The sequence below is a fragment of the Muscardinus avellanarius genome, assembly GCF_963383645.1.
Source record: "Muscardinus avellanarius genome assembly, chromosome: X".
Classification (NCBI taxonomy): Eukaryota; Metazoa; Chordata; class Mammalia; order Rodentia; family Gliridae; genus Muscardinus; species Muscardinus avellanarius.
The window spans coordinates 44,965,756-44,990,426 of record NC_137792.1 but is presented as its reverse complement, the minus strand read 5'-3'; the positions used below and the strand labels follow the sequence as shown (position 1 = coordinate 44,990,426).

The 24,671-nt window shown below is 49.3% G+C and overlaps 2 protein-coding genes across 2 annotated transcripts; both read right to left on the bottom strand.

Annotated features, from left to right (window-relative positions):
- Positions 1 to 11,709: 11,709 nt before the first annotated feature.
- On the bottom strand, positions 11,710 to 18,647 carry TSPYL2 (TSPY like 2; the record flags this gene model as incomplete). Its single annotated transcript, XM_080718875.1, has 12 exons — positions 11,710 to 11,763; positions 11,890 to 11,943; positions 12,030 to 12,068; positions 12,218 to 12,256; positions 12,611 to 12,666; positions 12,773 to 12,907; positions 14,533 to 15,260; positions 15,572 to 15,666; positions 15,789 to 15,934; positions 16,018 to 16,129; positions 16,235 to 16,312; positions 17,847 to 18,647. 12 exons carry the CDS (start codon positions 18,645 to 18,647, stop codon positions 11,710 to 11,712), a joined length of 2,337 nt encoding a protein of 778 aa, XP_080575001.1.
- Positions 18,648 to 23,200: 4,553 nt separating this feature from the next.
- Positions 23,201 to 24,322, bottom strand: GPR173 (G protein-coupled receptor 173; the record flags this gene model as incomplete). The annotated part of the gene is made up of 1 exon (XM_080719114.1): positions 23,201 to 24,322. The coding sequence occupies one exon, from the start codon at positions 24,320 to 24,322 to the stop codon at positions 23,201 to 23,203; it is 1,122 nt and encodes a 373-aa protein (XP_080575240.1).
- Between the last annotated feature and the right edge of the window lie 349 nt (positions 24,323 to 24,671).

Below are 24,671 nucleotides of genomic sequence, written 5' to 3'. Positions count from 1 at the left end.
AAACCTGTACGATCCTCCAGTCTCCGCCTCCCAAGCGCGGGGATTACAAGCGTGCGCCACCATGCCCGGCTAAAATTTAGCACTTTTAAAAATTAGGAATGTAGCTTACAGGCTGGGGGTGTTGATCAGTGGTAGAACACTTGCCTAACATATGAAAGGTCCTGGGTTCCATCTCTAGCAACACACACACACACGTAACTAACTGCTGGGCATGGTGGCACACACCTGTAATCCCCGCGCTTGGGAGGCGGAGACTGGAGGATTGCAAGTTCAATGCCAGCCTCACCTACTTAGTGAGGCACTGTTTCCAAATTGAAAAAAAAGAGAAAATTAGGGCTAGAGGTGTAGCTCAGAGGTAGAATGCCCCTGGGTTCCATCCCCAGAACCACACGCACAAAATGAAACTTAACTAGAATGCTAGTAGTATTGGTGATTGTCACCAATAGAAATCAGATTTTCACATCACATTATAAATGTTACAGATCTCTGAAAATATATAATCATAGCATTGTTTTATTTTTTATTTTTTTATTTATTTTTTCTTTTTGGTGGTACTGGGGTCCCTGGAAACTCTTCTACCTCCAGGCTACACTCCCAGACCTATTTTATATTTTTTATTTGGAAACAGGGTCTCTTAAGCCAGCGAGGCTGGCTTCCATCCTCCTGTCTCCACCTCCCAAGCGCGGGGATTACAAGTGTGCGCCGCCACGGCCGGCTTTACCATTGTTTTAAAATCATTGTTTTAAAATCCAGTCATTTGATCTGCCATAAGATCTTATGATTTATTGGATTAATGGGAAGCACAGATATCACGATAGCGCATTTGTTTTTTCCATATTTTAATAACTAGTTTTCAATACAATTGGTTTCCATTGTAATTCTACATATTTTATTTTATGGATTTTAAAGGTTTTCTCTTTTTTTTTAGAAAAGATCCAGAGGCTTCACTAGATCACTAAAGAGGACCATGGCACAAAAAGTTGGCCTTGAACTCTGGGCTCCAGAGAACTCTGGATGCCTCGGGGCCAATGAGTATTTACCAAGTGAATGATACAATTCCTCCCCAACCACCCTCCATACCCCGACTGGAGGGAACCAGTGCTGGTCCTTGGGCCACCTACGGAGGCCCATACCTGAATCTAGTTTTGTCCCTACCAATATGATTCGGTCACAGAAGTGGGTGGCCCTTAGGAGATCCTGGGAAGCTTATACCACGGAACTTTGCTGCAGAAGGTTGTAAACCTGTGAAGCTTATAAAGACAAGTAGTTTCAGCATGGGAATAGGCCTTGGGCACATCAGGTCCATGACTACTTATCCTCCTCCCGGTTTCCATTTAAGGTCCCAGCAAATAGGGCCTGTCTTCTCTGGTCTTCAGTAAAGATTATGTTTTGAAGCTAGATGTAATCTTAAAGTCCTTACGAAACAGCCCTTCTTTAGGGGGGCCTGTAGTGAGGTGTGAAGGCACAGGGAACAAGATGTCACTCTGGGCAAAGAACATCCTCTCGTATTACTGGCTCAACTAGGAGAGGATCAAGACTCTTTTATTGGGACTTCTTGCTTGAGCAGAAGGCAGACTCAGTACTTGGCTAAGAGTCTCAGGGTGACTCTCGGGGCATAAGAGAGAGAGGATTTATTCATGTGGAAGGGCAGTAGATGTAGGCCAGAGTTAGGAATGTTAATTGGCTTTAGATTTTTTTTTTTTGGTATGTGGAACTGGGGATTGAACCCAGGGGTATTCTACCTCTGAGCTATACCTCCAGCCCTATTTTTTATTCTTTATTTTGAAATAGGGTCTCATTAAGTTGCAGAGGGCCTCACTTAGTAGTTGAGACTGGCTGTGAACTTATGATCCTCCTGTCCCAGCCTCCCAAGTACTGGGATTACAAGCGTGCACCACCATGCCTGGCTCATTTTAGGTGTATTCGAAAAGGTAGAGCCAGGCCTGGTAGTGCAGGCCTATAATCCTAGTACTTGGAAGGCTGAGACAGGGGGATCACAGGTTCAAAGACAGCCCCAGTAAGTAGCCAGGCATTCAGCAACCTAGCAAGACTCTGTTTCAAAATAAAAATTTAAAAAATAGACTTAGAGGTGTAGTTCAGAGGTTAGAATGCCCTTGGGTTTAATCCCCAATACACACAAGAAAGGAAAAAGAAAGAAGAAAGAAAATAAGTACATAAAAATAAATAAAAAGTGGTTTCCTGGGTGAGCACTTTAAACTTAAAGTGGGGGGGGCACCCTGGTACCCAAAATGACATTCTCACGTGGGTGTCACAGCCTGCTTAAACATTTTTGCCCTGTGATCAGGGTGAATTGCTGTAGCTCTTAAGAGAACACACAGGTGGGGATGGGAAGAAAACAAAAATCATGCAAGTTACATGTTTTTTTTTTGTTTGTTTGTTTGTTTTTTGCAGGTCTGGGGATGAAACACAGGGGCATTTGACCTCCGACCTACACCCCCTGCCCTATTTTTTATTCTTTATTTTGAAACCGGGTCTCACTGAGTTGCAGAGGGCCTCACTAAGTAGCTGAGGCTGTCCACGAACCACAATCCTCCAGTCTCAGCCTCCCGAATGCTGGGATCACAAGCGTGCGCCACCACGCCCGGCTGCAAGTTACATGTTAATGGGCCTGGGAACCTGCTGTTTCAGTGATCCCTTGACAGTTTAATCCTTTGTGCTTGTTCTGGGACAGTCGTGGCGAGGATATCCTGGCTTTAATGATGCGACTGGTTTCTGAGGCTGATAAGACTGTTTGAGAGTTAGTGAGTGACAGAGGAAGAAAAGGCTCTCCTCCTTCCCTACCTCCCTTCCTTCCTCCTCTCCTTTCTTCTTTCCTTCTTTCCTTCCTGCCTATGGGGTATTGAACCTAAGGATACTCACAACACTGAATGATATCCCTGGCCCTATTTCTTATTTTGAGACAGGGTTTCCCTAAGTTACCCAGGCTGGCCTTAAACTTGTGATTTTCCTACCTCAGTTTCCCAAGTCACTGAGATTAGAGCTACTAGTGATTGAAACCAGGGGTATTCTACCTCTGAACTTCATCCCCAGCCCTTTTTTATTTTTTATTTTATTTTATCTTGCAGGTCTGGGAATGGGACCCAGGGACATTCTATCTCTGAACTACACCCCCTGTCCTCTTTTTTATTCTTTATTTTGAAACAGGGTCTGAGTTGCAAAGGGCCTCACTAAGTAGCTGAGGCTGTCCGCAAACCGTGATCCTCCGGTCTCAGCCTCCCACATGCTGGGATTACAAGCGTGCGTCACCACGCCTGGCTTTTATTTTTCTTATCTTTAAACAGAGACTCACTAAGTTGCTGAGGCTGGCCTCAAACCTTTGGTCCTCCTAACTCGGCCTCCTAAGGACTGGGATTACAGGTGTATACCACCGCACTGGCCCATATCATGCTTTTAGCCAATAAGCCATGAGTTAAGGTAGAAATGTTCCCTGGGCTAAACCCCCAGGATGAGTAGCCCAAGATTATAGATGAGGAAAACGAGGCCCTCTAGAGAGAATGGGGGATTCATGTTGTGAGGTAGGCCGAATTGCAGCAAAAGTACCAGACTACCTCTCAGACTCTGGATCCTCTTGTTAGGCTGAACCCTTCCTGGCCCATTCCAAAGCTTTGACCCTGCTGCCTGTCCTTTTCCTTTCCTCCACAGTGCTCACTGGACTGGCTCCAGGTACTGCATGGAAATGTCTCTCTACTCTGCACAAGATGTCTTGATTTAGGACATTGCACTTTTAGTTCTAACCCCGAGGTATTATATTACCTCGGGCAAGATGTTCCCCTTTCTTCCTTGTATTTTCTCTCTTTCTCTTTTTCCTTTTTTGGTTTTGTGGCAGTGGGGATTGAACCCAGGGGCATCCTACTGCTGAGCTACACCCCCAGACCTATTTGTTTTGAGACACAGTCTCACTAAGTTGCCGAGGCTATTGGTGTGATCCTCCTCCCAAGTCCTGGGATTATATGCACGTACCATACCTGGCTAGTTTTTCTCTTTTGAGATGAAATCCTTTTGTTTCCCAGGCTGGTCTTGAATCACTAGGCTCAAGTGATTCTTCTGCTTCAGCCTCTTGTGAACAAGGTGTTATGATTAGATAAAGAACGTCCCCGAAGAGCTCGGTATTAATGTTCACAGCCGATATAATCGAGTCCTGAGGGTTGTCATTTTATCAGTAGATATATCGATTGTGACCGATTTGCCACAGCCTGGGAGGTTAGGAGCCAGTGAGGTGAGGCTGGAGAAGGTTATGTCCCTGGGGAGTGACCTCAGGGACTGTGCTTGTGTCTTTGAATTCTCTTTGCTTATTCTGTCTCTAGCTTCTGGCCTCCATGACGTGAGAGCAGAGCCTTGCTCTCACCCCCTCTCTGTTTCCCCCTTGCCATGCCCCAAGATCTATAGGTCCCTACTGAAAGGTTGAAAATAGAGTTGGGGAGTTTAGGAGGGAGGTAAAAACACCGGCCGGGTTGGCAGAGACCGCTGCTTTCTTAGGACCCAACCCTGGTACCCTCTGGGGATTCAGCCGGCCAAGGCCACACGTCTGGAGAGTTGCGCATAGTCCTGATCAGCCAGCTGAGTCACGTGGTGGTTCAGAGGCCCTGATCTTTTATAGGCATGCTGATTCTCTCGCGACATTTGTAGTCTCGCGATATTTGGAGTCTCGAGGCACCTAGATTCTCGCGATATCTCCGCTTCTGGCTTCTGAGGGTCCACCTCCTGTTCCCGCTGTGAGATCACATCGGGGAGGGACCCAATTTATCACCTACCTCACATAAACAACCCATAATCTCCAAGAAACTGTGAGCAAGTAAATCTTCCTTCTAAATTGTTTTGGATTGTATCCGCGAGAATGTTGACCAACACATAAGGACTTAGAGGAGTGTGCCTGGTTGAGATGTTACCCCTTTCTAAGCTTCAGTTCCTTCTATCCATATCTGACAAGGTGAGACAAGAGTGGGACTAGAGGCATCAGTTTCCATCTTCTTCCCAAAAACATTTATCAGAAGCATGGAGAGAGCCAGGCTTGGTGGCACATGCCTATAATTCCAGTACTTGGGCGACCGAGACAGGAGGATCTCAGGTTCAAGACCAGTCTCAGCAATTTAACGAGACTCTCAGCAACCTAGTGAGGCCTTGTATTAAATAAAAAAATAAGCTGGGCGTGGTGGCACATGCTTGTAATCCCAGGATTTGGGAGGCTGAGACAGGAGGGTCCCACAGGTTAGAAGCTATCCTCAGCTACTTAGTGAGGCTCTCAGCAATTTAGTGAGACTCTGTTTCCAAATAAAATATAAAATAGGTCTGGGAATGTAGCCCGGAGGTAGAAAGCCCCTGGGTTCCATCCCTAGCACCACAGAATAAAATAAAATAAGCTGCGGGTGTATCTTGGAGGTAGAATGCCCCTGGAATCAACCCCAGGTACCACACACACAAAAAAAATTATGAAAAAATGCTCAACACCTTTTGCAATAAGAGAAATGCAAATCAAAATTACATTGAGATTTCATCTCACTCCAGTTAGAATAATTATCATCAAGAATACAAACAGTAATAAATGCTGGTGAGGGTGTAGGGGAAAAGAACCCTTATTCTTATTGGTAGAATTGCAAATTAGTACAACCATTATGGAGATCAGTATGGAAGTTCCCCAAAAGACTAGGAATGGAGCCACCATATGACCCAGAAACACCACTACTTGGTATTTATTCAGAAGAATTAAATTCAGCTTTACCATCACATGCATACCCATGTTAATAGCAGCACAATTCACAGTAGCCAAGTTATGGAACCAGCCTAAGTGTCTATCAGTGGGGGACTAGATAAAATATGGCATATATACGCAATGGACTTTACTCAGCCATAAGAACCAATATCGTGTCAGTTACAGGAGAGTAGATGGAACTGAAGACTATCAGGCTCAGTGAAATACGCCAGGCTGAGAAAGTCAAGGACAGTATGTTTCCTCTCATATGTGGAAGCTAGAGAGAAAAAGAGGAAAAAGGGATCTCCTGAAAATAGAAGGGAGATCGGGTGAAAAGCGAAAGGAAAGCCGGGCGTGGTGGCGCGCGCTTGTAATCCCAGTCCTTGGGAGGCTGAGACAGGAGGATCGCACAGGTTCGAAGCCAGCCTCAGCTACTTAGTGAGGCTCTCGGCAACTTAGTGAGACCCTGTTTCCAAATAAAATATAAAAAAGGTCTGGGAGTCTAGCCCGGAGGTAGAAAGCCTCTGGGTTCCACCCCCAGTACCACCAAAAACAACAACAACAAAAAAGCGAAAGGGGCTTGGGGCAGGAGGGGAAAGGGGGAATATGGGAAAGGAGAGATACAGGAGAATGATTAGACCAAATTGTGCTATGTGTAGGTACAAATATATCACAGTGAAGCCTACTAATATATCTATGTATATGTATATATGTACTTCACCAATAAAAGTAATTTTAAAAAGAGGAGGCCCAGAAACCAGACACAGTGGCACACACCTGTAATCCCAGTACTTGTAAGGCTGAAACAGGAGGATCACAGTTTGAGGCCAGCCTCAGCAATTTAGCAAGGTGCTTAGAAACCTAGTGAGCCCTGTTTCAAGATTAAAAAATAAACAAAGTCTGGGGGTGTGCCTTAGAAGTAGAATAGCCTAGCCAGGCCTGGTGGCGCATGCTTGTAATCCCCGCGCTTGGGAGGCTGAGACAGGATCGCACAGGTTCGAAGCCAGCCTCAGCTACTTAGTGAGGCCCTTTGCAACTCCATGAGACCCTGTTTCAAAATAAAATGTAAAAAAAAAATAGAGCTTGGGGTGTCACTCAGAGGTCGAATACCCCTGGATTCCATCCCCAGTACTGAAAAGAAGAAGAAGAAGAAGAAGAAGAAGAAGAAGAAGAAGAAGAAGAAGAAGAAGAAGAAGCAGCAGCAGCAGCAGCAGCTGTGTTCAATCCCCAGTATCACAAAATAAAATAAATCAGGGGTGGGGATTTATAAAATAAATCAGGTATAGCTCAGAAGTAGAAAGCCCCTGGGTTCAATTCCTAGTACCACAAAAAAAAAGAAAGGCCCAGAGCGTTAAAAAAAGAAAAAAAGAAAAAAAGAAAAAAAAAGAAAAAAAGTAGAAGAAAAGAAAAAAAAAAAAAAAAAAAGAAAGGGCCCTTGCTAAAGGTCCCACAGCAACCTGGCAATCATCCTGATTCTCCTCAATCCCTCACCTCTCAAATCTAAAGTGTGTCAATTACAGTACCTTAAAAGCTATTGTGGCTCAGTGTGGCAGCGCACGTGTGTAATCCCAGCATTCGGGAGGCTGAGAGCAGAGGATCGCGGTTCGCGGACAGCCTCAGCTACTCAGTGAGGCCCTCTGCAACTCAGTGAGACCCTGTTTCTAAATAAAGACTAAAAAATAGGACAGGGGGTGGAGCTTGGAGGTCAAATGCCCCTGGGTTTCATCCCCAAACTCGAAAAATAAAAAGAAAAAAAATCTCTTGTGAGCCAGACATGGCGATGCACGCTTGTAATCCCATTACTTGGGAGACTGAGACAAGGAGCTTGCAGGTTCGAAGCCAACCTTGACAATTTAGTGAGGCCTCCACAACCTAGTGGGACCCTGTTTCCAAATAAGAAATAAAATCGGTCTAAGGGTTTAGCTTAGAGGTAAAAGGCCACTGGATTCATTCCCCAGTGCCCCCCGCACACACCAAAAAAAAAAATAATAATAAAGCTCTCGTGGAATAGGCATTTGTCATGCAGAAGAACTTCAGTTAATGTATGGAGACACTTTCCTTTCGAGGAGATGGAACATAACTCTCCACTCCTTAAGCATTGGTTGTGCTTAGTGACTTCAAAGAGTACAGCATGGAAAAAGAAACCTGACCGACTCTACCTCAGCCAGGTGATCGAAGTTTACATAAACAGTGATTATTTTGGGAGGCCGAGACAGGAGGATCGCGCAGGTTCGAAGCCAGCCTCAGCTACTTAGTGAGGCTCTCGGCAACTTAGCGAGACCCTGTTTCCAAATAAAAGTATAAAAAATAGGTCTGGGAGTACAGCCCAGAGGTAGAAAGCCCCTGGGTTCCACCCCCAGTACCACCAAAAAAAAAAAAGCCAGTGATTATTTATTATTTACCCTTGATATACTGTGATGAGAATGGCATTTTATTTCCTTTGTATTCCCCAATCCCATAACATTGTTTTTTGTTTTGTTTTTTATTTTCTGGTGGTACTGGGGGTGGAACCCAGAGGCTTTCTACCTCCGGGCTATACTCCCAGCCCTATTTTATACTTTACTTGGAAACAGGGTCTCACTAAGTTGCCGAGAGCCTCACTAAGTAGCTGAGGCTGGCTTCGAACCCCTGCGACCCTCCTGTCTCAGCCTCCCAAGTGCTGGGATTACAAGCGCGCGCCACCACGCCCGGCTTATTCAAATACCTGAGCAGTATTCCTCAAGTGTTGATGACTCCGGGAAATCAAACACAAGGCAAGTCTGAGAACGTGTCAGAGCCAAGAGGAGCACGGGGAAACGTGACACTTACTGTGGTATCTGGATGAGATATTGGAACAGAAAAAGGACAGCAGGTTAAAACGAAGGAAAACTGAATAAATTATGGACTTTGGTTAATCATAATGCACTGATATTGCTTCATTATCATTATTACCATTATCATTTTCAGTACTGGATTGAACGCAGGAGAATTCTACCTCCAAGCTATATCCCCAGCCCTATTTTTACTATTTATTTATTTATTTATTTATTTATTTATTTATTTGCGGTACTGGGGATGGAACCCAAGGGCAATGTACCTCTGAGCTACAACCCAGCTCAATTTTTTAGTCTTTTTAGCTTTTTTTTTTTGAAACAGAGTCTCAGACACTGAGTTGCAAATGGCCTCACTAGAGGCTGTCCACGAACCCTGATCCTCCAGTCTCAGCCTCCTGAATGCTGGGCTAATAAACGTGTGCCACTATGCCCAGCTTTATTTTTTATTTTGAAACAGGGTCTCACTGAGTTACAAAGGGCCTCACTAAGTAGCTGAGGCTGTCCGTGAACTGCAATCCTCCTGTCTCAGCCTCCTAAATGCTGGGATTACAAGTGTGTACCACCATATCTGGCATTATTATTATTATTATTATTATTATTATTATTATTATTATTTTGTGATACTGGAGATGGAACCTAGAGGCATTTTACCTCCAAGCTACACTCCCAGCTCTATTTTTTATTCTTTATTTTGAAACAGGGTCTCACCGAGTTGCAAAGGGCCTAAGTAGTAGCTGAGGCTGTCTGAGAACCATGATTCTCCTGTCTCAGCCTCCCAAATGCTGGGATTACAAGCATGCTCCACCATGCCCAGCTTTTTAAAAATTTTACCTTTCTTTTTTTTTTTTGTGGTACTGGGGGTGGAACCCAGGGGCTTTTCTACCTCCAGGCTATACTCCCAGACCTATTTTATATTTTATTTGGGAACAGGGTCTCACTAAGTTGCTGAGAGCCTCACTAAGTAGCTGAGGCTGGCTTCGAACCTGAGCCATCGTCCTATCTTAGCCTCCCAAATCCTGGGATTACAAGCATGTACTATCATGCCCAACCTTATTCTTTATTTTTGAAACAGGGTCTCACTAGGTTGCAGAGGGCCTCATTAAGTAGCTGAGGCTAGCCGCAAACCTGCAATCCTCCTGTCTCAGCCTCCCAAGTCCTGGGACTAGAGACATGAACTACTGCATCCAGCTGCCATTGGTATATTAATTGTGACAAATGTACCATACTAATGTAAACTATTAGGAAGGGAAACTGCCTGTAGCAGGGTTTCTCTATGATCTTTTCTTTTCTTTTTTTTTGGCGGGTCTGGGGATGGAACCCAGGGGCATTCGACCTCCGAGCTATACCCCCTGCTCTATTTTTTATTCTTTATTTTGAGACCGGGTCTCACTGAGTTGCGAAGGGCCTCACTAAGTAGCTGAGGCTGGCCGCGAACCGTGATCCTCTGGTCTCAGTCTCCCAAATGCTGGGATTACAAGCGTGCGCCACCACGCCCGGCTTCTCTATTATCTTTTCAATGATTTTGTAAATCTAAAACTGTTGTAAATTTTTGTTTGTACTGAGGATTCATCCCAGTTGAATTCTACCTCCGATCCCTTTTATTTCATATTTTTTGTGGTACAGGGGATGGAACTCATGGGCATTGTACCTCTGAGCTATACCTCCAGCCTCATTTTTTATTCTTTATTTTGAAACAGGGTCTCACTGAGTTGCAAAGGGCCTTGCTAAGTAGCTGATGCTGTCCACGAACCGTGATCCTCTGGTCTCAGCCTCCTCAATGCTGGGATTACAAGCGTGCACCACCATGCCCAGCTTTATTTCATATTTTCGAAACAGGGCCTAATTTCTGAGGATCTCTATAAATTGCTGAGGCTGGTTTTGTTTTTTTATATTTTTATTTATTTATTTGGTGGTACTGGGGTTCCTGAAAACCCTCTACCTCTGGGATACACTCCCAGACCTATTTTTATACATTTTTATTTGGAAACAGGGTCTCTTAAGCCAGAGAGGCTGGTTTCGAACCTGCGCGATCCTCTTGTCTCTGCCTCCCAAGCGCGGGGATTACAAGTGTGCGCCACCACGCCCGGCATGAGGCTGGGTTTGAACCTGGGATCCTCCTGTCTCAGCATCCCAAGTACTGGGATTACAGGAGTGTGCAACCATGCCAGGTAAAACCTGTTCTGCTTTTTTTTTTTTTTTTTGCGGTACTGGGGATGGAATCCACGGAGGTTGTACCTCCGAGCTTCACCCCAGCCATATTTTTTAGTGTTTTTATTTTTGAAACAGGGTCTCACTGAGTTGCGAAGGGCCTCGCTGTCCACAAACCGCGATCCTCTGGTCTCAGCCTCCAGAGTGCTGGGATTTTATAAGTGTGTGTCACCATACTCGCTCCCTGAAATCTTTTTTTTTTTTTTTTTTTTTTTTTTTTTGGTGTTACTGTGGTTTCTGGAAGCCCTTCTACCTCTGGGCTACACTCTCAGACCTATTTTATATTTTCACTTGGAAACAGGGTCTCTTAAGCCAGTGCTGCCGGCTTGGAACCTGTGCGATCCTCCTGTCTCTGCCTCCCTAGCGCGGGGATTACAAGTGTGCACCACCACGCCCGGCTGAAATTTTGAAATTTTTAAAATTGATTCAAAATCTCCCATATATCCATCCCCATCATGCCCTCTCACTTGAGGTCAACTTTCTCACTGCTCTCCCTGTCTCATCTATTTTCAGGTAGTCAGTAAAAACACAATCTGACCACCTCTGCAGCCTTCCTGCAAAATAAAGGTGTTGGAAAGTTTGGGAGGTGTAAATAATCGATCCAGAAAATTTTCTGCCTGAAAATTGTCACTCTGGTCCAGAAGCAATCTGGGATATATTTCTGGTATCCGTTGAAATAGTTATTCTGTCTAAAATTTAATACAGCTCAGCCTTTCTAACGTTTCCCAGATAAAGCCCACCTCTCAGATGCCCAACCGTCTCCCCACCCCATTGACAGCTACAGAGCAATTTCCTTTTGTTTGCCTTTTATTTCTATGCAAACTCCTCAGCTTCAGCCATCATTTCTCCTGACTTCCCCTTCCAGGTTCAGCTCCAGGGATCCTGCATCCCCTCCCAAAGACAAGAGGAAACTCCTGTTTCATGTTTGGGTTGAGATACCCGGACCCATGCCATTGCTTTTTGGTTTTGTATTGTTTTCTACTACATACGCATGAGAAAAATGGATTCTTCTCGCTCCCCCACGCCCAGCTCACACTAGGCCCGAAGAAAGGTTTGACGCACTAGAAATGAAAAGATGAATCACCGAATAAATTGATGTTCTGGGGTGCTGGGCTTCTGTGTGCGCCTGCGCCGGGAGAAAGGCGTGGGAAGCTCAGCTACCTGGCCGGGTCCTTTGCGGCTGCTGGGAGTGGGCGGGGCCTCATCAACCTCACCCTGCCATTGGGCAGGACGGTCCGCAATGGTCTGACGCAGCGGCTCTGCGGAGCTCACCCCCCCCCCGCCCCCTCCCCCGCCCCTACCATCTTGCTGGCCACTGCGTAGGCCGGGCGAGCTTCATGCTGGCCGGTGGGGAGACTGGCCGCTAGGCACGGCGCACCATGGCGGACAAAAGACTCGAAACGCACTTTGAATTTGCTCAGTTTTATTAGGATCATCAGGGTTCACAAGGAAAGAGGCAGGGACTTCTGGGGGAGGGGGACAGGAATACCGCAATGGCAAAGCGGCCTTGCATAGACACCGAGGCGGGCTAGCGGGCACAGCAGGGAGAAAGGAGAGGGACAGGGAGAAAAAGAGAGATTGGGGGAAAACAGGGTGGCGCCAGAGCCTTAAAAGACACTGGGCGCCTGAGAAGAAGGCCACAGTGGCCCTCCCCACTTGGGGATCAGGGTGTCCACTCCATACAGCACAGGAGAGGGGCTGGGGCGAACACTAACAAGGAGAAGGGGGCTAGAAGGGCCCTGACCAAGGCATCACAATAAATACATTTAGCAGCACACAGAAGCCTGCAGGGGAGGAGGGCCAAAAAAAGGGGGAGTCCCCTTTTCCCCCCTCCCAAAATAAGAACTCTGCAATTACTAAACCATAAAAATAAACTTTAAACCCGTGTACGAAGTCGGTCACCCCCCAGAAGTGCAATGTGGGACCGCGTGGCCCTAGCTGAGGGGGAGGGCAAAGAGGGCAGGAGACGGGGATACAGAGTAGAGACCCCCGAGAGGGTTAGATGTTTATCCGGTTTTCCCCCTCTTCCCATGCTCGCCCCAACCATCTGGGAACTGAAGCAACTCCTCAAAGTCGGAGTCTTCAGAGTCGACTTCGTTTCCTTCCTCTTCATAATTTGGTTCTTCATAGTTTTGTTCCTCATAGACATCCCCGTAGATGTTCTCACCTTGGTCACTGCCTGCATAGGGAAGAGGTAGGGGAGGGGAAATGGAAGACGGAGATTAGATGGGCTGGCAACGTTAAGCTCAATGGGGAAGAGAACACGCAGGCATGGCTTTTGAGAACCTGGGACTACTTGCCAAGTGCCTGCTTGGAATAAGCAGCAGAGTGTGTGTGTGCGTGCGTGTGCGTGTGCGTGTGTTCTGTACAGGGTGGGGGAATGGGAAGGAGGCAGGAAGGCAGGGTAGGATCCCTGCTTCTGTCCTGTCAAAACTGATCTGTCTCTGAAAGTAGCCTTTTCTCCCTGCTGTATTCCCCAATGTGTCTCATCCTGAGCTGAGACTCCAGCTGAATAAACCTATTCATCCCCAGGCAGCTCCCTCACTTCTTCCTCCCAGTCTGATCCAAACAGGCCCCAGTTTGTCTTTTTCAGCCCAATTCCCCACCCCCACTACCACCGAAGGGCTGGACCAGCCCATGGCTTTGCCTCCCATTCTTACACAGAATAGATGCCATCAGGTGGGGAGGGGAAAGGACTGGTGACTGTTTCCCTATCCTACATGCACAACACACCTAGACTGAGGCTACTCACGCATTCAAGGCTTTCAATCCTTGGGGCCCTGCCCCTACCCTCAGTGGAAGCCGGGCAGTGACCTCAATGGGCAAAAGCTCTAGGGGTGTTCGGTCTTCCCACCCCGTTCACCTCCCAGGGGCCCACATTGCCAGTCTGCCTATGGCTAGGCTCAAATAGCTCCTTACCAGTCTTCTGGGCCAGAACCAAACCTGGGAGTTACCTTAAATACTTTCTGCCTCAACCCCCCATGTGTAACCCTCCTCCTCTCTCCCCAAAATGCTTTCTCTGGTGAGCTGTCAACAATGCCTTCTGTGGTCAAGACATGTTGAGTTCTGTAAAGTGAAATAGGGATTTTTACGGTAGGCCCTCTCAGAGCCTTTAAGGTACTAATGTATACATGACTCTCTAAGATACTGTGTTCCTTACTGTACACATTTGATCACCAAACCCTGCAATAAGCAGCAGCTTTCAGAACTGGTGAAGGTTCCTTGGAGAAAATTCTGAAACCCCTGTCCAACAAACCATGCACTTATCCGTTCCATGGAAAATGCTCGAAAATGCTCCTCCGTGGGAATGCAGCTTCAAGTCAATGTAGCCTCCTTTCTCTAGCTTTCCCACCCCCTTCCCCACTCTTGAGTTAAATTAGCTGTTCCATTCTCTGGGCTCACAAAGGATACTGTTTACTTTACCTCCCGCTACCCAACAAGCCTGGTTCTCAGGAGGCCGTGGGTACAGGTACAGAGTATTAAGCTGCAATGCGTTTGCCACATTTTTCTGTGTATGTTTGAACCTGTCCTTTTTAGTTTTCCACCCACTATCTCTTATCTCTTTATCTACTCTTCATTTGCTTTTTGGCTCTGTTACAATATATCTTACCCATCATCTAGAACTGAACTCTGTTGTTGGTTTCCTTCTATTTGTAAATTTAATGTTCTCTGACCTTCCCTTGTCTAAAAAGTTGCAGAATGCTATGTTCTTCATAAGGACAGATTGTTCATGACTGGCTGCCCTGTACCAGGCTTTCTCTGAAAAAAAGAACAGAGAGAAAGTAAGGGGGGGGTCTAGCTCACCTTCCTCACTGCCCTCCTCCTCTTCTTCCTCCACTGATTCATCCGAGATGATCGCGATCTCATCCTCATAGACTTCCTGGCTGGTGGTGGTATTCTTATTCTCGTCAAAGACTTCGATGTTATGCTTGTAATAATGAATGTCTCTGTCGTCATCATCGCTTCCCTCATTGTCGCCCTCATTGCCATCATCATCACTGCCTTCGTTGTCACCTTCATTGCCATCGTTATCTTCATCATCACTGATCTCGTCTCCATTGTCACTATCACTGCTGTCTTGGTTGTTGCCGTTGCTGCCTCGGCTGCTACCTTCCAGGTTCTTGTGGCCACCAACACTCACACTGTTGGGATTCTCACTGTCAACTGCATTCTTGTAATTATCTTCGGGGTCCTCGCTGTTGTAGCCAGGGCCCTCAACGTCGTCGGCACTGTCGTTGTTGTAAGCGGTCTCGTCATCGGCGCTCTCGCTGTTGTCAGTGATCTCCTTGTTGAGGCTCTCATGGTGCTGAGGGATATCGCTGTCACACAGGTTCTCATTGATGTCAGTTATCTCGTTGTCGGTGGTTTCGAAGTAGTCGGTGGTCTCCATGAAGTCAGAGATCTTGATGTCATGAATATTCTCATTGTCGGTGGTTTCATCAATATCTGAGATCTCGCTGAGAATGTCTTCCACGGCATAGTAGTCATGAGGATCTTCCATGATCACCATCTCATATTCCTCCTTGGCTTTACTGTGGGGAAAGTTGGGGCCAAATTATCGAGTCAGTGAGAGATATATCCAGGGCAGACACTGAAAGGTGGTAATTGGGGGGAGGCAGAGGCTACCAGGGCTCCTACGGATGACTGAAGGGTGGGGCGAGACCCCTACCCCTTTCTGCTCTTAACTATGTCACCTTGGGCCATTTCTAGGAATCATTTTTCACTTGTGAAACATTGCACTGGATTATCTCCAAGTTCCTTGGGGCTCTATAAATCCTATATGGCAGCCCAGTCTTTGCCCAATCTCTAACAAATCACCCTTAGCCACCAATTCTCCCATCACCTTTCCTTCTCTTCATGCTTCTTTCTGTTTGTCCTGTAACCACTTTCTCTCATGTAGTAGCGTACAGGATTAACCCACAGGTCATTCTTGATGATCTGTTGAGAGAGAAGGGAGAACAGAGTTATCAGTACAATTCCCAAGACTTACGCCAAATTCCTTGGGCACTCAGGAGCAAATCCAGCAAGCCCTTATCTGGCAATGCCAAGAAGAGCCTCACCTCAGCAATCCTGTCAGCCTCTGGAAGGCTATGGTTTGAGAACCAGCTGAAGAAACTGTGGCTGCTATCCTGGTTCCTGCGATTGTGGGCCTGGGGTTCCTGGCCCCGGTGCCAACGGATTGGGGTGGAGTGAGACACTAACCGGCCTAGAGGGAGAGGAGGAATTGGGAGAGGGGACTGGATATGGACAGATGGGAAGGCATGGATTTATCCTGGGATTGCCACTTACCAGAGCGGTTGCGTTGGAACTCCTTCACAATCACCATGTTTGTAAAGTAGGGGTTTGTCTGGAAGTACAGCTTCATTTTGTAGCCCATGGAGATATGTCTGAGATCCTGTACCTGCTCAGGGTGGTGGTAATGGTGGAATCTGCCCCCTCCCGGTAGCCCCTCCCACCCCCCTCACCTCTCAGAACCAGATTCCTTGGTCTTCTTCTCTGTCCTGACCTGAAGATTGGTCAAGTAGCGGAAAATGTCTTCATCACGTTGGTTGATCAAGATTGAAATTCTGGGGTGGTTGAGGAACTGATGAGTGGAGCAGTTTAGGTCAAGGATTAAACTATTCAATGAGAAAGCCGGGCATGGTGGCGCACCCTTGTAATCCCAGCATTGAGGAGGCTGAGACGCGAGGATCGCGGTTCACAGACAGCCTCAGCTACTTAGCGAGGCCCTCCGCAACTCAGACCCGGTTTCAAAATAAAGAATAAAAAATTGGGGCAGGGGTGTAGCTCGGAGGTTGACTGCCCCTGGGTTCTACCCCCAGACCCGCAAAAAAACAAAAAAAACCAAACCAAACAAACAACAACAACAACAAAAAATATCTATTCAATGAGGAGGAGGGATGGAAGTCCCGGCAGGACAGAACAAAAGACAGACTGGAGCAGGAGGATTTTACATTCATGAAATGTGCGCTGAACAGGTGGATCATGAGATATGATCCATACTTTTATTCCCATGATACTATGTGGTGAGTGCCATGCTTGTGAAACGTTAAACCTCTATATTAGGTGGGCTTGCCATAGTTCACATTTTCTGTGTCTGGGTGCAGATAGCTTTTGTTCATAAAATATTATGCACCTAGAGGCTGAAGGCCTGTGTCCAAGTGGTGCTCTACCTGGTTGCTGAGGACCTATAAACATTGTGTGGGCGTTGAAGGTCTATGTCCACATGATGGTAAATGGCTCTGAAAGTCTGTTCAAGTGACTCTGTGTAACTGTGTGCTGAGAACCTGTGGTAACGTAACACTATCTGGGTACTAAAGTCTTGTGACTACATGTATGTGTGATGAAAACCTGTGCTCATGTGACATTTTCTATCAAGGTGCCAAGGGTCTGTATCCAGTTCATGCTACTACAGTGTTAAACCCAAGTGTTCCTAACATGTTAGATGTATTTGTGTGCTCCCAGGGATGAGATTAACAATCATAAATAGTGAATGTTCTTCCTATTCTCCCTTTTCCTTCATTTAACCCCTTGATTATTGTGCCCAGGTATTCTCTCTCCTGACCTCCTCAGAGGACCCAGCCCCTCCTCTCTAATACAGGGCACTCCATCCAGGATTGGGGTCTCATAGTGGCTAAGCAAAGACCTAGACTTGCAGACCTAGTCTGGTTTAAGCCCTTTCTGTGCAGTTTCTCTGCTGTGTGTACTTACCCTCTCCACTGTCTCTCAGTCAGCTAATCTTCTGTATGCCCCTCCCCTCCTCCTTTCACCATCTCTGGTCCAATTTTTCTGCTGTGTGCCCCTCTGTAGCCCCCCTCCCCCCATTTCACTGTCTGTGATCCATTATTTTTTTGGTGTTATGGCCCTCTCCCCCTTTCCCATCTGTGGTCTGGTTTTTAAGATATGTAACACCCCCCCCCCATAATCTCCAGTCCAGCATCTCCGCTGTTCTTCCCCCCTCCTTCCACCCTTCTTCCACCCAAACCGGTCAGTCTTCTGATTGGGGGCTCACCCCCAACTCTGGCCCTCCCCCACATCCCTACATCCTTCCTGCCCCTCTCCCCCCTCCCCCTTTCTGTCATGGGCTTGTGGACCATGAGTATTGATGAGAAGGATACTGCTTTGACCCAGAAGCCTGGGATGTGCTGGATGATGAGGTCTCTGCGCTCCAGGAAGGGTCTCCGCATCTGGATGAACTTGCGCTTGAGACGCAGGAAGGCCTTGCCCGCCTTGATGTTCACCGCCTCCAGGTCCATTTGAATGCTCTCCAGCGCCTGCAGGATGCTCTCCATCCTCTCGGCATTTCTCTCTTTGCTTTCCTTCTTCACCTTCCTCTGCTTCCTCCTCCTCCTCCTCCGCCGCCGCCTCCTGCCACTCTCTTTTTCATCCTCATCCTCATCCTCCACTATGATAATGGCCTCCTCCTTCCTCTTTGGACCGATTAACATCTGGGGCCCCCACCCCCCCGAGCTACAGGTTTCTAGGGCCTTCTCTCCTACAAAGCTGCTGGGCTCTGCAACCTGAAAGTCAATTTCCAGGCTTCCCCCTGCGGCTTCGGAAGGGGGCAGTGTTCCCAGGCTGCCTGGGGGAGGGGGCACCTCTCCGTACCCCGAATCGGTCGCTGGATCCCAGCCGGGACCACCAGCCCCCAGGGTGAAGTACGCGCGGATCCCCCCCTCCTCGAGAATGACATAGGGAGGCGGTGGGGGCAGCGCGGGGCCCAGACCCACCCCTCTCATGTCGGCCAGCACCTGTGCAGCCTCGGTTTCCTCCCGGAGCCTCGGGCGCTGCTGAGGCGGAGGAAGGGGGAGTCGCAGGAGCGGCGGCGGCGGCGGGGGCGGCGGCGGGTTGAGCTGAGGGGGCTCCGAGCTGCTTAGGCGGCGGGTCTTGGCCGGAGGCCCCTCATCCGAGCGGTCCATGGCGACCGCTCTCACAAAGCTCAGCGGCTAGCGCCCGCTGCTCGATCCTCAGCCGGGCCGCCGCTACACCTGAAGCGGAGCCGCCGCGCCTCACGCGACCAGCTCCGCGGACCGCCTCGTTCTGGCGTTCCCTCCCACAGCGTCTGCCCTACTCCCTCCGCGCCAATCGCAGAGGCCCCGCCCACTGCCGACGCAAGCGGCCGCATCTGCCTCGCCATTGGCTGCCGGGAGCCGCGGAGGAGGTCGCGCTCCCTCGACCCCTGCCCGCTCTCACGCAATCTGCTTGCCAACACCACACGTCATCACTTTGTGATTGGCTCCCCTCGGGCCCGCCGATCATAGGTCCGGCCTAACCCCCCGCGGAGGGAAGAGGCCGGCGGGGTGATTGGCTGTGAAGAGAGCGAGGGGAAGAAACCCCTTTCCCTCTCTCTAGCAGCATTTTATCCAATGGGAAAAGTACCAGTGGTTCTGAAGACCAAAAAACAAGACGAAAAACAAACGCAGGCACCGAGCAGGATGTGCTCAAATAAAACGCGAGAGCCTCGTTATCGTTCCCCCCCGCCGCCGCCTCCCTCCTCTCAGCAACTACGCACTTCTTAAATCGGCCCCTTCCCCCACTCCGCTTCTGCTCGCGGGGGAGCTCCGCCGTACCCCCGGGGCGCGGGCTGCCCTGGGAGCGCCTGCGACTTAGGCTCCCCGGGTCTTTGGTTTAAGGGGCAGGTTTTGACGTGGCGTTTTCAATCTCTGCAAGATGGCTCTAGGAATAATAATCAGACAAAAAAGTAACTTCCTCTGCGTCATAAAAATGATTGTGATTCAGCTCATCTGCTCGATTTTTCTAGGACATTCTATGCCTTGTTCTACTAGCTATCTCTCCTTCCTCCCACCCTTTCTTCGGTGTATGCTGCTTTTAATCGTTATCTTAAGATATATATATATATATATATATATATATATATATATATATATAGTACTGGGGATGGAACCTAGGGGCATTCTACCTCCGAGTGAAACCCCCAGCCTTATTTTTTATTCTTTATTTTGAAACAGGGTCTCACTGAGTTGCAGAGGCGCTCACTAAGTAGCTGAGGCTGTCCGCGAACCGCGGACCTCCTGTCTCAGCCTCCCGAATGCTAGGATTACAAGCGTGCGCCACCACTCTCAGTTTAAAAAAAAAATTATATATATATATAATTTTTTTTTGGTGGTACTGGAGGGGGGTGGAACCGAGAGAGAGGCTTTCTATCTCCAGGCTATACACCCAGACCTATTTATATTTTATTTGGAAACAGGGTCTCACTAAGTTGCTGAGAGCCTCACTAAGTAGCTGAGGCTGGCTTCGAACCTGTGCGATCCTCCTGTCTCAGCCTCCCAAGCGCAGGGATTACAAGCGTGCGCCACCACGCCCGGCTTTAAAATATATTTTGACCAGAAATTGCTGGGCCTTGGTGAGGCATGTTGGCCTAGTTCTGGCTTTAATTCTGGAATTCACATCGCGGTATGACCCTCATCAAATCACTGCACCTCTCAGGGCTTGTTTCGCTTCCTCTGTATTTGCTTTCCCTCAAGAGAAGTGTAGGCAACTGCGCACTGCAGCCTTGTTGCGGTAGCAGAGAATTGAAAGGAACCTAGGGATCCATCACCAGGGCAATGGATAAGAAAGATGTGATACATGTTCGAGATGGACCACTAGAATGAATTAGATCTATGTACGGCAATATGGCTGGATCTCAAAAACAGAATGTTGAGTGGGAAAAAAAAACAGAACAAGATTTATAGTACAATACTGTTTATGTAAATTAAGACACACGACAATACCATATATTTTTCACAGATACACATATGTAAATAAACATGAACGGTGGACTGGAAGGACACACGTTAAATACACGAGAGTGGGAGAGTGGGTGCCTGTGTGCGGTGGGGGCGGATGGTATCAGGGATGGGTGATGACTGGGACGAAACAAAACAAAAGAAAGAATCAAAGGAATGTGCGTGGACCAATGATGATATAGCGTGCCAAGAACTGAGGAGTATGGTCCACTCAATTCTGTGCACCTGAGAAAATAAGGAGATAAATAGTAAATCGAGTGCCCAGGGAGCAGGTCAGCTGGCTAGACTCCCCAGACTTGGTTTTTTTTTACCCCCTGTGACATCCCTCCCTCTGAGTTTAGTCCCAGCTGTTATACCCTTGGGAGAGGGTCCCACACCCAGATGGAGCAATCCCTCCAGAGTTCTTACTTTCTGAGGGGTGTTTCTTAATCCTCTTGCTTCCCCCCAGTTTTGATCCCCCATTTTCCCTGGTGGTCCAATTCCAAGAACATCTTGTTTGCGTTTGGGGAAAGGATTTGGGAGGAGATGGGGTTTCTAAAGTACCCCGCCCTCTTCATTGGGGCTTAGGTCTTGGCCCCAGAGAGATGGGCATCAACCCAACTCCGACATACATACGTACAATTGCCAGGTTCCATCTCCCAAGTACTCTACTTCCTGCGGCAGACCTGTACTCTAGTTTATCTTGTGTGTGTGTGTGTGTGTGTGTTCACGCACGTGCATGCATATGCATGCTGTGTACGTCTCCACAAGCAGGCATTTGTTCATACGTGTGCACCCAGCAGGTTTTGCTCAGGGGTACCTCCTGACACAAAGGCACACAGATAACACGCTGTCTCAATCATACTTTATCACGTGTGGTCATACAGACAGGAGACACACACACACACACACACACACATACACGCGCACACACACGGTCAGAAAGAGAAAACATCCAATATAGCATTGTTCATTTCAGTTTTTCCATTTACAAAATCCAATGGTGAATCCAGGCAGTTAGAAAAAAGAAACGGAGGAAAACCCTCCGGAGTGTCCCCTATGTACCCCCCACCCCTTGCTCTTCCCACCCCACCCCCTCGGAAAGGCACCCCCATCACTATCACTGAGAGAACAAGTACCCCCCCCACACACACACTCCCAGCCTCCCAGCCACTCTGGCCTGCCTTTCCAGGGCCACTCCACAGCTCATTAATGTCTCTCCTGCCTAGAGTGCCCTCCTCGTTCCTTTTGGGTCAGTTCAGGGGCTCTATTGGGGGAGGGAGGGAGGTTAGGATAGCAGTTTCTAGAAGGAAGGGGGAGGGGTGGATAAATACAGACATATCCCTGCCCCTGCAGGAAATAAGCGGGGCATAGAGAGAAGGGGACAGAGGGGTGCCACCTTGACTCGCCAGTCCACAGAACTGGCCTTAAAGTAAGCCCAGAGTGGACCCTGGGAGACAGGCTGGAGGCCTCCCGCCCGGGGAATCTGGTTCACTTTGAGGGTGGAGGGAGGAATGGGAAGAAGGATCATCAGAAGGAAGGCTATTTGGGGCTAAGGGCTCTGGTGGCCAAGGGCTACCGAGGAGGGGCTTGAGGCCCCTGAGGCTTAAGGGGGACAAAAAGAGGTCAGAGAGGAATGGACTCAAGTTCACGGCGCCTTGACGTTTGGACCACTATCAGTCACCAAGGCCCCAAAAGAATTTTCACCTTCAGAAGAGTAGTGTGAACCTGGGCGACAATTCTGGGGTCGGTTTCAGCTCTGACCTCAGGTTCTGGGGTCCAAGCTACTCTGGGTAGTTCAGCTTCCTCCCGATACTCGCAGGGGTGTGTGTGTGTGTGTGCGGGGAGGCTGCTCCTGGCTGCGCGGCAGCTGCATCAGCCCTAGAAGGGGCAGGAGTGGATTTCCATCCTCGGGAAGAAGAGTTCCGGGGCTAGGGATCCAGGAAGCAGGGCGGAGGCATTCACCTTGCACCCCGCTCTTCGCCCAAGCCTGGGGGCCCTTCCTCCTCTCAGCTTCTCAAACAGATCCTCAAGAAACACTCGGGAGGTCAGGACTCGGTGGAGAGGGAGAGGAGATTGGGCTCGGGACCAGGGTTAGCCGAAAACAACAGTGCACACGACATAGCAATTAAACATCTCTGCTCCCCGGGGACCCAGCACCCCCTTCGGTCCCTCTTGTTAGCAGCCTTGGATCAATTTCCCCCTAAACATCCAGGCCTTGCTAAAAGGACTTGGAAGGGGAGGGTGCGTGGGAGCAGAAGGGGCCATAAGAGCTCTGGAAATCTATTTTACAGGACAAATTCCCCCCTTCTGGACAATGTCAGAAGGAGAGACATTAAAGCAAGAAAGCCTGTCTCCTTAGCTGTTAGTAGAAAAACCTGCATCTTCGGTTTTGTTTTCTTTTTCTGAATTGTCGAGAGAGGGGGGGGGAGAGGAAGAGGGAGAGAGAGAGAGGGAGAGAGAGAAAGAGAGAGAGAGAGAAAGCATGAGATCGTAGAAGTGGAGAAGGAGGCTGTGGAGACAGGCCCCACAAAATCAGAAATGCCTCTTTCCCAGTTCCCCACCCAGTCCCCCACCCTGGGGAGGTGTTGGCAAAGGTGCCTAGATTATGGGTGGTTCGAGGGGCTGGGGCCGGAGCTCAGAAAAGAAGGCTCTCAAGTGGGGCCTCATCCCTACCTCACCATCGGCCCCGGCACGGGTGCCTGTGACCTTTTCCCTGCCTGTCTGCCCACCGGCCTGCTTTACATGACACAGTAGGGTTCTCTGGGAGCTGGGGCACCTCCTGTGCCCCAGCAGGGGGCGTGAGTCCTCAGGCACTTCTTGAGGTCCTTGTTGAGCAGGAAGCAGACGATCGGGTTGACGGCAGCCTGGGCAAAGCTCATCCAAACGGCGGTGGCCAGGTAGCGGTGGGGCACAGCACAGGCTTTCACGAACACTCGCCAGTAGCAGGCCACAATGTAGGGTGACCAGAGGAGCAGAAAGAGCAGTGTGATCGCGTAGAACATGCGACCCAGCTGCTTCTCACCCTTCACCTCGTCCATGCCCAGCAGTCGCCGGCTGGCCGCGTGCCCATTCTGCCGGATCCCCAGCAGGGTGGGTGGCATGGGCCCGCGGCCAAAGCCGGCGATCCAGTTGGCGGCAGCCTGGCCGGTGGCCCCGGGGCCATGGAATGTCCAGTTCTGGCTGATGGCGGGCACCATCTGCACCGGCTTCATCTTGCGGTGACGGTACTCGAAGAGGAGCAGCTTGCCGTAGACGGCGTGCGTGGCTGCCATGAGCACGGCCAACATCAGCATGAAGCCCAGTGTGTCATTGGCCTTGAAGTAGCGATGCTCAAAGATGCACTGGTCCTCCTCCCGGATAAACTTGTAGGTGCCCACATCGAAGACGGGTGGGAAGGCCATGGCCACGGACAGGGTCCAGGCCATGCAGATGACAGCCGCGCATGTCCAGAGCGTCATGCGCTTGGCGTAGAAGCGGTGGTGGGCGATGGCCATGTAGCGGGTGACGCTGATGCAGAACAGCATGAAGGCCGCGTGGAAGCAAAACAGCACGGCCATGAAGGCCACGATCTTACAGCTGAGCGCGCTGAAGGTCCAGGAGGAGCCGTGGCGCACGGAAGCCAGCACGAAGGGGAAGCAGACGGCAGAGCGGATGCCATCGGCCAGGCACAGGTCTAGCAGGAAGTAGTAAGGAGCCTTGTGCAGGGCACGCTCCTTGAGCACCAGCAAGGACAAGATGGCGTTGCCCGCCAGGCTCACGCACATGATCAGTCCCAGCAGCACCAGCTTCACGTAAGCCGACGCCGAGGGCGGAGACAGAGCGCCGCTCACCTCCTCTGGCTCCCCGGTGGTGTTGGCCATGCTGAGGGGCTGCGCCCAACCCTATGGGGTCACCCGATCTGGTACTCGATGGGCCCCGGGGGCCTCCATCAGGCGTCCTGCTGGGCCGCACCTGCGAATAGGGACAGTGGGGGAGACAGAGAAATGAAGGCAGGGGAGAGTGGGAGAGAGGAAACAGAGCGGGTGACAGCCACAGAAAGGGATATCGAATGACACAAGTGGAGAGGATGGGGGCCCGTGAAAGACGGTCGGAAAGGAGAGTCGAGGAAGACAAAGAGGGGGTTAACAAAGAGGGGGTTAGCGTGTCTCTGAGCCCGTCCCACCGGGTCCTGAGCTGGGGACAGGCCTGCATCGGGCCCCTCCTGCTGCT